Here is a 13797-nt window from a genome sequence, read left to right as displayed (position 1 = left end):
GCACTCAACACTTTGACCTAGAATGCACTCCGCAAAAAAAAAATATAATTAAATAGAGACTGAGAGCACGGCTTAGAGGACCCCATTCAGAAAGGTAATCTTAAACTTTTATGTAAGTTTACATCTTTTCCCTATTTACAAAGGTATTTTACGAGTAGTATCTTTACGACTGTGGAGTCTCCACACTCATGGCAGGGACTACATATAAAAAGATATGACATCTAAAAGGTACTACTCATAAAATGCCTTTGTAAATAGGAACAAATCTTGGTATAGTCTGCCTTATAGGTACCACGAGTGTCAAAGAGTAATCCTTTAATCTTGTCAGAATTGGCATAATATTTTCAAATGATTGATTATTTTTTGAATTTTTTTTATTGAGCAGAGTATAAACATAGAAAGAGTATTTAAGAAGGAATACTGATACAAATAGCTAAATTCATACTTATACAATCATTTCCATTAGAAACTATTCTCACACCAGACATTATTGCGTTATCAAAAACTATTACTTAAATAGCAAAGTGCAGGTGCTAAAGTGCCAATTGTTCCCAAACTTCCTCTCCACTAAATTGTCCAAATATACTTTCCCTTACGTTCATCCATAACTTTGATTAACCTTCTAACCAGTACTATTACCAAAGTGCAAATATGCTTACATAGATTGCTATAAAGTCAGCTGGTTGAGTTTACACTTGGAGATCTTTTTCCATCTGATACAAATATTTCCATATTGAGATAAATCTTTTAGTAGCTCCCACCCTTTTCGCATAAGCTTCTTCATACTTTTTTACTCTACTCATTTTTTTAAACCATTCTAAAAAAAGTTGGTACTTTGGGTGTTTTCCAATTCTGGAGGATCAACAAACGTGCCACCAAGGAAGAAGTGGCAAAAACATTTCTCCCCCTCTGGTTTGTAACTGTGTGTGGCTCTGTTTTAATAAACCAAAAAGTGCAAACTCAGGCCCGGGTTCTGCCCTATTCTAGAGGGCACGGCTAAGTTCAACACAAATTTTCTCCCAGAGCTGACTTAAGCTTGGGTATTTAAAACAAACATGCAGCCTCTCCCATCTGTTGACACCGGAAACATGTATTCTCCGCCTCGGGATACATCTTGTGGAGTGCCTTAGGGGTGTAATAAGCCATCCAGTGAGATAAAAACGCCATTCTTTTAACATTTGCAGCTCTCAGTGCCTTACTACCGTATTGTGAAATGGTTTGCCACTCCCCAAATGAAAATTCACAATGTACTTCTTGTTTTATCTTTTCAAGAAAATTGGTAGCCAAAAGAGGCTCCCCCTGATTTCGAAACAATCGGTACCAATTCCCTATACCTCGCAGTTTAGTTCTAAACAGAGCGGGTAAAACCAAAAGGGTACCTGCATTGACTGGAAGTAGAAATTTATTACTAATAGTCTAATCTTGAGAAAGCTAAAAAAACAAGCATTGAAAATGCAATAGGTCTCGCCTTTGATTAAGTTAAAGCCATTTGCTTTGCTAATGGTATTGTATAGCAAAGCAAATGGCTGTAACTTAATGAAAAACGAGATCTATTGCATTTTTAATGCCTGTTCTTTTCTTTCCGTTCTTTTGTAATATTATGGAAGCATCAGTAAAGTGCCCTGTGGCATACACTCAAAGGCCAATATGTAGTAAGACTCGGGTGAGCTACCCAGAGTTAAACGTGCACACGCTGGTATTTGGCACTGTCGCACCTCCTTTGTCAATAACACAAAGAGCACTTATCCCCCCCCTCGCAGTACGCCCACTCCCGATGTAGCACCTTGTATAGAATGAAATGCACCGAGTGTGAAGTTATTTAAAGGATGCATGAATTAGTGACCCAAATAAAAATATTTTATGAAGACTAAAATATTCCTAAATTAATGATCACTCTTTAATACTGAAACACAAATGCAATTAGTACACCATATGATGAAGTGTGCAGAACAGTGCACAGTTACATCTGGATAGGTCACCAGATTCGTTCTATGTACTCACTGACTTCAATGCACAGTTCTAAAGTGCAGCTTTCAACACCCCCTAATTTATAGGTTTCAGACAAAACATGCCTAGCTCCTTGAAAACATCTGTCCACTCCAATATACGTTGATGGAATAGGCAAGCAGAATCTCATACATCCAACGCAGGGACCCACGTGATGGCTGACAGGTTAGGAGCTGTGCTCATGCACCTGTGGGAGTGCACGGCCTGGAAAGGTTGTGACCTGTATCTAGTAGAAAGAGATGGGATTGTGCGAAGAAACTGAACATCTGGGCTGAAACACAAAATCAGGGTTGTTGGGGTTAGAAAGAGAAAAGGCTGTAAAATATATATGAGACATTAATTTCAGGAAGAAGGACTTGCAGCCCAATGGAAATTACCCACCTGGCCTTTTGTGCCTGAAAGGTAGTGGGTGGGACAGAGTGAGGCATGTGGTCGCAGGACAGTGAGCCGTGTTATCTTGGCTCAATCACCTGAAAGATGTCAGGCTAGAAAGAGTTTCCCTGCTTCTGGACCCAGGGGTTGCTGATGCAGCCATCCTGGTGAATGGCTCAATCTTGGAGTCAGGAAAGACAATGATATTCTGAAATACGCCACTGACGTAAGGAAGCTCCCTACACTGCTTTCTTCGGACGCTGAAATGTCCTCACCTTCAAAGACTTAAGATGCCTGGAGTAGCCAAATAGTCATGGAGAGTAACTCGAAGTAAAGTGTGGTGTACACTGCCATCTGGTGGGTAAAGTGAGCCTAACAGAATATTTTACCCTCATCTACAGCCCAGCTAGAGACTGCGAGCTCCTTGGCCAGAAGCGAGGAGGAGTCCGAAGATGGGATAAACACTATAGACAAAAGTAAAAAAACGAAACTAGCGCTCAGGCTGTCTCTGGTGGCAGCTGCCCTGCCCGGTTACATCCTGTGCACGCCGTACTTTACATGAGCCTCGAACAATGGTGGTGACACGGAGGAGAGCGAACAAACGGGTATTTAACCTGTAATTTACTGTTTAGCATTATGCACATTATTTAAACAAGCTGCATATGTGAAGCGGCCGCTTAGTTGTCATGATGACAAAATGCAAACAAAATGGCGTCGGACTGTCCACAGTCCTGACGGGCACGCGCATGCTGTCTGCTTTGGACAGATGGCGAGAGCAGCCATCTTTGTCCATGCAAGTGCGTGCATGAGCCCACGGGGGGAATTGATTCCAAAAGGTCCTCTCGTGCGAGAGCAGATTATGCGCTGTTTTCGCCAGGCGAGACCTAAAAAGGAGCCTACTCTGATTTCCACATCTAGCTTGAGCCGCCTCCCAATTAATACATCTACCTCCTATTAAAAAGTGGCCTAATTCCTTAAACCCCTGTTTCCCAGAATTTTACATGACTATTTTGAATATGAAGGCCCAGACGGTTGCATTCTATAAGCCGAAGATATTCATATCCTGAGGACTGAGCCTTTAAAGGATAAAAATTCTGGAATCTACTAGTAAACACCTGGAGCGTCTTGTATATCGCTTTTTTGTGAAGTTTTGATGTTTTTATAAAAGCAGGAAACTGTGATCCAGCTTCCTGAATCATCTTGCTCAGGAAAAAGCTATCCAAGGATCCCTTCCTATCAATTAATCGAACAATTATGTCCAAAAATGCTGCTTCATAGTAGGTACGAATATGAGGAAGTGAAAGCCCACCCCAGCTAGTATCAAGTTGAAGTATGGATAATTTCACCCTTGATGCTTTTTTATTCCAAATAAATTGACGAAAGATTTTTTTCCAGTTCTTTAAAATATATTGTGTTGATTTTAATCGGAATGTTAGAAAAGAGAAAAATGTAAAGTGGTAATATTGACATCTTTATGAGTGCGATACGACCAATCAAAGTAAGGGGAAGGAGTATCCATCTATCCAATAAATCTTGAATTTTTCTCAACATGACTTTGTAATTTAACCTAAATAGATCCGCAAATTGATTTGAAACATAAATCCTCAGATATCGTATCCTCTCCAGAGAAAGAGCTTGTTGTTTTAGATTATCTGGGAGAAAATTGCTACAGACGTTTAGGGCCAGGACTTCAGTTTTTTAATGATTAATTTTGTATCCTCCTATTGCCTCAAACTCTGCGAATTCTCTCAAAATAATTTCGATAATCTGCCTTGCAGGTTTAAGGTATGATATCCCATCACCTGCAAAAAGTTTTAGTTTTGCCATTTCATCAATTGGAGTTTTAATCTCTATATTGTCCCGAATCCTAACCGCCAAGGGATTGATAAAAAAAAGTAAACAATATTGGAGACAAGGGGCACCTCTGACAGGTTCCCGGTCTTATATCAATTGCACCTGCCAGATTGGAATTAATTCTAACCTGTGCCTGAGCCTCTATATATGTGTTCTGAAGCATAGCACTAATCTGGGGGGGAAATCAAACCTTTCAAGACCATAAAATAGACCACCTCAGTTTACCAAGTCAAATGCCTTCTCTGCGTCAATCATCATTATCAAGGCGGGTGTTTGATTAGTATTAAAAAAGTCAATCGCTTGAACTAAATAACCCGTATTAGAGGACATTGACCTGCCTGCTATAAATCCAGTTTGATCTGTATGTATGACATACTGGGCCACAGGAGTAAATCGATTAGCCCAAATTTTCCTCAAGATCTTATAGTCTGAGTTTAACAGACTAATTGGCCTACATGAGCTAACATCTCTGGTTTTTTTCCCTTCTTTACAAAACTAACTATTGTGGATTCTTTAAAGGTTGCTGGAATATCGCCTCACGCCTTAACATAATTAAAAAGCTCCAGCAGCAATGGTCCCAGCTCTTCCGAAAATGCCTTGTAAAATTCAATCGGAAGGCCATCGTTTCCACAGGCCTTACCTCCTGGCATTGAGGCCAAGGCCCTAGAAATTTCAACTGCTGAGATATCTGTCATTAATATTTCTTTCTGCTCTCTAAGAATCTGAGGGAGTTTTATACCACAGAAGTATTGTTTAATTGCTTGTTTTGATACCTGATAATCAGTTGTATATAATTCTTTGTAATGATCTATAAATATCTTGGCAATTGTATCTCTTTCGGTTACTAAAATTTGCGTCCCGTGTACCACCACTTCATCGATTACCGCCGCTTCTTGTTTTATTCTAGTAGACCATGCCAAAAAATGTCCTATCATCTGGCTTTCCTCATAAACTCTCTGCTGGTATGATTGCGAGCTACTTATCTCTTCCATACTAAAACACTCCCTCAATTCCTGCTTTGCCTTAGTTAATTGCTCTCCCACTCTATATCCTCCCCCAGAGGAGCTATTTTTTCTTAACAAGGCTGCATCAACTGCTTGCCGGAGTTCTGCTATTTGGCTCTTATGAACCCTTGTTTGCTCCGACATGTAGGCAATCATTTGCCCATGTATTGAGGCCTGAAAAGCCCCCCAAATTGAAAAAGGCCTAGCAGTACCCTTGTTAACCTGAAAAAACTCCTTCATCCATTTTCGCATACTACTAACCCATTGTGGATTGGTTAATAGAAGTCTATCCATCTGCCACCTGGATTTTTCCCTTCTTCCTAGCTCTAAATCAATTTCAATTTTTACCAGAGAGTGGTCTGAATAGGAATTAGCCCGTATCTCAGTATTCAAGCATATCAAAGAACGAGATACTAAAAAGAAATTGATACGAGAAGTAGACTGGTATTGGCGGGAATAATAAGTATATTGCTTAGCTCCACTATGACCCCTTCACCAAGGATCAACTAGTTGGTAGTCTTGTTTCATTACTTCAGTCACTTTTTTGGTCTTTGGCTTCAACTGTTTCTTAGCCTTTTTGATGTATCCATTACCAAATCTTGCACAAAATTAAAATGGCCACCTAAAATTATTGGACCCACTGCCACTCTAGCTGTTCCATTAATCTTTTTGAGGGCTACAGGATCATCTACAACTGGTGTATAATAATTCACAAGATTCAATATATTTCCATTCACCTTAACTGCAATCCAAATCCATCTGCCATTTGGATCTCTTTGGATCTGGATAATACCCCAATTCATCCCTCGTCCGAAATAAATGATTACCCCCCTTATTGCTGCCTGGGCCGATGCAAAATAGGCCTTGGAAAAAGCTGAAGATGGGTTTCCTGAACAAACAAGATTTGTGGTGAAAATGATGCCAGCCATCTTATTAATCCACCCTACTTTTGCTTATTAGAAATGCCATTAACATTGATTGAAATAATGCGAACTCTATGACCCATTTCAACAGTTATTGCTTAGATCAAAAATGTTAACAAACATACATTTCCTTCCACTGTATTTGCATTTCATACCTCTGCTCAATTTGTTTTTGCTCCATCACCCTCCCCCAGTGCCCGCACCCTGCTACGCCCCTCCCTGTGACCAACCCCCCCCCCCCCGGAGGATGGGGAATTGTCCACCATACCCCTCCCCTTACCCCTCGGGTGGTACTCGCTCTTGGGTGCCATGGAATTACACCCTACGTGATCAGTCCCTCCCCCCACATCCAAAACTGTTTTTCCCCCTATCCGAGGTTAATCTATGACTCCATTGATATTTCTTGTAAAAATTGCCGAGCTTCATCAACATTGACAAACATGGGGAATTTTCCGTTTACCAGGACTCTTAATCTTGACTGCTGTGCTATCGTGGCCTGTGCGCCCTGATCTTTAAACAAATATAACAGCTTCACAAACTCCTTTCGCCGCCGCTGCGGACATGTCGGAGAAAATACGACAGCTAAATCCTTTCTCACTTGAAAATTTCTTCATTTGGATGGCTTTAGTGAGTATTTGATCTTTTATACGGTAGTCAGCAAAGTTCACCAAAATTGTCCGTGGTAGTTTGGAATTTGGAAAAGGATGGGATGGTACTCTGTGGGCCCTTGTAATGTTGAGGTCCCCAGCAAATTCCGGGATAACATTTTTTTTTATAAATGTCTCAACCCATTGGATTGTTTGGGCTCCTTCACATCCCTCCGGAATACCAACTATACGTAGATTGGACCACCTAGAATGGTTCTCAAGCTCCTCAAGCTTATTCTCCATTGAAGCTTTTACCTTTCTAGCGGAGTTAGCTTGCTGCTGCATCATATTAATCTGGTCCTCTAACTGGGATATTCAGCCCTCTGCTTCTTGCATTCTGACCGGGAGGGCGCCAACTGCAGCTTCAATGTTTGTTAAACGATGGTGAAGAGATGCTATCTTGCTAGCTTGCGTGACCTTCAACTTCCTTATCTCATCTAAGATGAGGTTTAACATAATCTTTATGTCAAGTTGCATTGAAGTAGCCTCTCCTGGTTGACGTTCAACTGACTCTGATGGGGGTTTGCCTGATGTTTCCTGTAGCATTACCTCTCCATCTTTATTCCCATCAAGGGTGACGGATCGCAACTGAAACTGAATCTGTGGTAGCGACAGAGTCTGTAACAATGGGTGTGGCAGAGGCTGAGGCTGCGGCTGTGGCGGTGACAATGACTGAGATTCGACTGAAACTCTACTCTCCTTTTGAAGGGGGGGGATGACTGCTGGCAAAACCCCCTGTAACAAGCTAGCCTGTGTATCCTGAGAGGAAAGCTGCAAGCTAGATGATGTTGATGATGGAATTAATGACATTGATACTATTTTAGTCTTAGAGAACAATGGGTAATCCTTTGATGACCCACCAATCAGGCCGTTAATACTACCTTTTGCGTTGGCCTCTGTATGAGCAGGGGGGTCCTTCCCCCTCCCCCCAAGCATGTTGCATTAGCCAATTCGCTTGCCTCGAAAACGCCATCTCCTTCATAACCCCTTTCACCTTCAGCGATTAAAACCAGCATATTACTTTTTAAAGAGGGGGATTCTTCCACCAGCCTTTTCCCATCACACAACTGACCTTGTGTAATATTCACAGTAGCTTTATTGGAATCTATAGTCGCACTTCTGGACTCCGAGACATCCTCCTCAGAGGTCAAAGGACTTGGGAGTGCAGAGCCACATCTTGACTTTAAGCTACGCTCAGCTCTTGCTGCTGCTCCTGCCTTCAACTGAGCTGTGTGCTGTTTCGTCTTAGTATTGGGTATTGTCTCCATGCTTACAAATGTATTGGAGGTTTTTAGGTGCTTTCCCAATTATTTAACTTCTCAAAGCCTCTCCCCCTCCTTATACCGTAAAATTAAGTAGTCTGGATATACCGCTGCTTTCCCAATGCTTTTTTGCATGCCCAGTAAGTCTCTGGCAAGATAGATCCTTTTAGCCAACTCTTTTCTTCTTTTTTTTCCCCCGAGATCAGCTGTACAGGCAGCAGGTGACAAAACACATAAAGTTCAGGAAATAGCTGCTTCAGGTGCCTTCAGGAGCCTTAACCACTCAAACCCCATATTCGTACTTAATTTCCAGCACTTACCGGCAACAGACACAAGCCAACAGTCACCAATGCCGTCTAAAATTCGCTCAGCTCCTGCTGGCGAAGAAACAGCACAATAATCCAGCAAAACCAAAATAAAAGCAGGCTGAGGCACAGGAGAAGATGTCAGCAAAGTGCCTTGAACTGGGGCCTCCTCCTCACTCTGACTGCAAGCGCCTGTCAATCCATTCCCCTAAATATCAAGTGGCTGAGCGAGGCACCAAGCCAGCCAAGAAAGCCAAAAGCGGGGAAAACTTCCTGGAAAACAGTGCTGCCTCCTCCAAAACCGGAGCAATTCCTACTGCGGCATATTCTTCTCGTCCTAGAAAGGCGCCAGACGCCAACCGCCAAGTCCGCAGTGAGCGAGGGGCTGCAATCACGCTAGCGTCAGCAGAGCATGTGGGCTACGCCTGCCGACTGCCTTCCGTAGCTATTGATTCCAGAGATTAGCAGGGCAACAGAGAGTAAAACAGCTTTTTGGGGGAACCAGTGTTTTCTTGAGAAGTCAAGTCGGTATCATGGACAGAGCATTCGATTGGCCCTCCTTCTTGGAGAATTATACCTTTCAGGTTCAAGATCAGTCCTGCCTCTCAACCAGTCTCCCGTCCTGCTGTGGAGTGCCTCAGGGCTCCTCCCTGAGCCCCACTCTGTTCAATCTCTTGCTACATCCCCTTGCTGACATTGTGTAATTCTATGGGTTGTCATTGGTTTCTTATGTCCACGACACCCAGTTGGTTGTGTCAATCTTCCCTGCCTCTAGCTTAGGCCATCTATCTCTGACTCCTTGTCTTCAGGAAGTAACCAGCTGGATGGCTGGTTCCAAATTAAAACTCAATGAAGACAAAACAGAAGTCATGGTGCTGGTTAACAATCTCAACAACTTTGCTCTGAGCCCCCTCCCAGACTGTCTGAGCTAACTGCACACTCCCAAAAACTCAATAGAGCCTCGGGTTTGGCTTGACTCTGGGCTTACCATGGACCATCAAGCCAAAAAACTTGCTGCCAGCTGATACAGCATCCTGAAACAATTGCAGAAGGCCGTTAACCTACTGCCTTCCACCGCCAGAAGAGTGATCATTCAGGCCCTTGTGCTTTCCCGACTTGACTACGGGAATACACTGTTTTTGGGCTCACTCGCTCTATGTCGTCAGGAGACTGTAGATTGCGCAGAAGGCTGCCGCACATCTACTGACAAACATTCCGAAACACCAATTGGCCACCAAGGCTCTGAGAGATCTACACTGGCTTTTCGATGACTGATCTTCCTCATCAGTTCTCTCGCTCCCTTCAGTGTCTATGGCAGCGCTGGGAGGCCTTTGGGTAGCCATGTGTTATACAAGACCCCAAGAATCGAATAGAAAGGTGAGTGAGTCAACGCCAAAGATAATTTTCAGTGGCTCTTCAGTCTTTGACTTTATTATAGTTTCAGGTTATTCTCATTTTTACAATATAAACCAAACATTCTAGGATGTTGATAGTTTTTTCATTGAGTGTTATTTCAGAGCTTTAACCTTCATTAAACTTTACCACTGCATGTCATTTTTAACATAATTTAAAAAAAAGTTATTTTAATGTTAAATACTTTAAAATATATATACTTCTGTATTTTCAATATCTGTGTCCACAATATTCTTGTAGTTGATATTATTGTACTTTATATAGTAAGTATGGAAATTCAGCATTTTTGCACTCAATATTTTTACTGCGCTGTTTTTATATTCCAATATTTTTACCTTGATATAATGTCATTGAAGCGTGTATTTAAAAAAATAAAAATTCAGGGGCCGAGCATCTGCCGAGCTGCTCGTTTTTCATTTATGAGCTCATTCACACTTATTATTTATTTTTACTTTACATTTCTAGAGTGGTCATCTGCCATGTTTGAACAATAAAGTATATAAAAAAAAACCCATAATGTCCGCTGGTGCATTACAATGCTTATGTGATGTACATACCCATATGTAAGTGTGCGTCTGCACACTTCATAGCCACCTTGTAACATTTTTTTTTGCCACTACACAATGGCCCGTATGTGTGCATATGTGTGTGTACATGCGTCATGATACAGGAGCACTAATATAAACAAGCGCTGGCAAAACCAATAGATCGGCATTGACATTTAAAAGTGAGGCATATTGGTTTTGCCAGTACTTGATTATCATATACAATAATCTGTATGTTTTTCAATCATTGCGGTCTTTAAGATTTCACATATGTCACGATATCTCCCAAAAAGTTAGAAAATCACTTGGCATGCTAACACGCCACATGATTATTGAAATTTGACCGCATTGTCCACAAATATCTTCACAGCCCTAATCGTCTGGTGTCTCAGGTGGTACCAGATGATTAAGGGGCGCAAACTCAGTTCTTCTCGAAGCTCCTCCCCTCAGAAAGAAAATGACCTTCTCTAGGAATGTGCCCAAATTATGGCCTTCCATTTCACCAGTGATCAGGACTTTTCCCTTTTCCAGTTATTGAAAAGGTAGCCGAAAGGTCTAGTTTTCTAGTGCCACTTTCACCTCTGATCTGTTTTACAGATTTTCAGGTCTTGTTCAGTAGGTTCAGTTGGTTGAAGAACTGCAGTTGTACAGCGTATTGGTATTTAACTTGTGCTGGTCTGCATGTTTCTGTACCCATGCTGTGCATTTCCTACCTACAATTATCGTAACTGTTTTGTATGTATTTTGCAATGCATAGCTTCCTTTAGATTGTGCACCTGATAATTCACAGTTTATTGTGTTATTTTTGTGCATTCTGATCATACTCAAAATACAGTGTCACCAAAGGGGTCTTATCAGTATTTTTGAAAACTGCACAAAATAAGTAAATTAATCTGATAAAAAGACAAGTTTATATGAAAGTTGAGATTACAATTAGTACAAACAGAAGGAATTGGAAACGAATCTCAAAGGTAGTAAAGGGCATGTGTTATGGTGCTTTTTTATTTTTATTTATTTTAAAAGGCAACATCTCAAATGTTAGGAATATTTGTGTTGAGGTGTCAAAACAGCAAGATAAATCAATAAAAATAAAAAAACTCACCAAGAATAACGTGTTGTGCTGTTCGAGTGTGTTTCGTGTTACTGTACTAGTTGACAGTTAATTGGACACAACCATTCATCCTGTTGCATTGTAATTCCTATTTGGGATTCGAACACTGGTTTGCACATTTAATGTTCGTGTTTTATTTTTGAGGGGATGTTTGCTGAAGGAATCATGCATGGAAGGGGCGCCTACACATGGAACGATGGAGTGACGTATGAGGTGACGTATTTTTTTATTGCACATTGTACAGACCCAGAGCCCGACTCTCCACCCAACAGCAGGGTCTTGCAACACACTTGGGGTCAGATGTACTAACGTTTTTTGTGGGTGCAAATGAGTTTTAGACATGTTTGCGACCGCAAAAAAACGTGTGGCCCATATACTAATCCTATTTTGCGAGTCGCAAATTGGTGGGTTGTACATCTGGCCCATAATTTGTAGAAAGACGTATGTAAACAAAACCTACAGTAACAACAGAAGTAGGCGTCGAAACCCAGAGATGTTTATTTTTTTGCTGTTTCCGCTCTTTGTGTTGCAGTGTTTTACTTACTCCAGACTCTGTTCTACTTCACTCTCCTCTCTTCTCCCCCTCCACCTTGCCTTGCTTCGCCACTCCGCTCCCGGAAGATTTTATTTTTTGTAGCTAGCTTGAAAGAAAAGTCATGATTCTATCAGGACGCAGGTGAGAAATTTTACATTTTAATAATTTCCTTACTACTGACAGCAGCAACCTCTGACAGCTGCCTTTCTCAGAAACATTAGCAAAACAGACCGTTCTCCAATAAAACCACATGAACGCATTCCACCTATCACAATTATATCCCCTCTACAACAACCTTTATTCTGTGAGATGATGTCCCTGCTGCCCCCCCCCCCCCCGTGTATTTCACGTGCTTAATCTCCATAGTTTATTGTTAGAAGTGTTTCCCTTTCGGCCTGACACATAAAGGTAGCTGTCAGTCAGCTAATCAAGTAGCACAGCATATACTTTACCCAAAAGAAAAGCGTAGGCCACAATCGAATAGAAACGGACAATCAACTGTATAGGTAAGGTAACACAACATAACACGCTGATCTAGGAAGACACCACAAGTGCACAAAAGGGTACATTACGCTGGCGCCTGGCTCTCCCTCCTTCAACTGCCTGCACCACAGGCAGGGCCATAAAGACTTCACTGAAAGAGCGCTATATCTTTCATATTTGACCAGGGGACACACCGCCAAACCCCCTGCCTCGCGCACCAGCCCCACCCACTATCTGCAGGTCAGGAACAGACCACTTTTCCTAGTGTATTCCGATGGACCTATGTCTCATGAATATTGTTATCTTACACATTAAGAAGCGGCCTGTATTTTTTTAGGGCGATATGTTACCATAATAGTCCAATTTTCCGTACAATTTATTTTTTATTTTTGCAGGGGGACTTTTATCTGAACGTGCCAATGGGCCACGGCGTTTACACTTGGCCCGACGGCAGTAAATACGAGGGAGAGGTAAAAAGTGGAATTCGACATGGATTTGGCATGTACAAATGTGGCATTGGGCCAGTTTCATACGTTGGACAATGGAACGAGGGAAAGAGACATGGGAAGGTAAGTACAACATTCATAAGGTTGCTCTTCTATCAATAATGAGGCGATTGAATGAATGCAGAGCTAGATGTTTTATTGTGCTTTAACAAAGTTTCCATCTGTATTGGCGTAAATAGTTCACCTTTTTCTTTTGGAGTAGGGCTTTAAGTGGGCCGGGTCCTGCCGGTGCTCAGCACCGGCAGTTCTAAAACACAGGTGCTGAGACGGCCCCTATCGGTCTCTCCATTTTTGCCGTCGCCCTCGGTGGAAGAAAAAAATCTTAACTCTGGAAGAAAAAAATCTTAACTCTGCAGCAGTACCACCCTTCACTGCCTTTGATGTAACTTCAAAGAAACTTGTTATTGTTCTTTTACAGTCACATCATTTCAGATCTGAAACACTTACGATATGGTATTCAACAACGCTATAATTGTTGCTTATTTATCTTATGCAGCTAACAACTATTGACAAAACCCTGGCTTGTTTAAGGTGAAATCTTACTTGTATTATATGGTTGTATATTGGAACAACGAGTTCCACAACAACGACTTCCCTAACAACGAGGGCGTTACCACGACCTCGTCTAAACCACGATTTTTTTTACCGCGCATTCCTTTACCACGATTTTTTGTGGTAAAGTAATGTGTGTTAAAAAAAAGCTTAGCAACTACTGCCCAATCCCCCCCAAACCCCCAGCCCCTAAAAACCTATTCCCCCACCCTTAAAATTAAACACGATCACACACCCCCTAAAAACAAACTTATCTCCCTATAAACAAATCCCCCACC

At 41.7% G+C, this 13797-nt stretch overlaps 1 protein-coding gene across 1 annotated transcript in view; it reads left to right on the top strand.

Moving 5' to 3' along the window:
• LOC146796441 (radial spoke head 10 homolog B-like) overlaps positions 1–13797 on the top strand; it is a 272974-nt gene that overhangs the window by 14448 nt on the left and 244729 nt on the right. Inside the window, exons 3-4 of the mRNA XM_085629016.1 lie at positions 11588–11656; positions 12857–13030. Of these exons, the coding sequence (XP_085485142.1) occupies positions 11588–11656; positions 12857–13030 (243 nt within the window). The remainder of the gene's footprint in view (positions 1–11587; positions 11657–12856; positions 13031–13797) is intronic.

This window comes from Triturus cristatus, chromosome 10 (assembly GCF_964204655.1).
Source record: "Triturus cristatus chromosome 10, aTriCri1.1, whole genome shotgun sequence".
Classification (NCBI taxonomy): Eukaryota; Metazoa; Chordata; class Amphibia; order Caudata; family Salamandridae; genus Triturus; species Triturus cristatus.
Note: the sequence above shows the minus strand (reverse complement) of the source record. Positions and strands in the feature narration are given on the sequence as shown.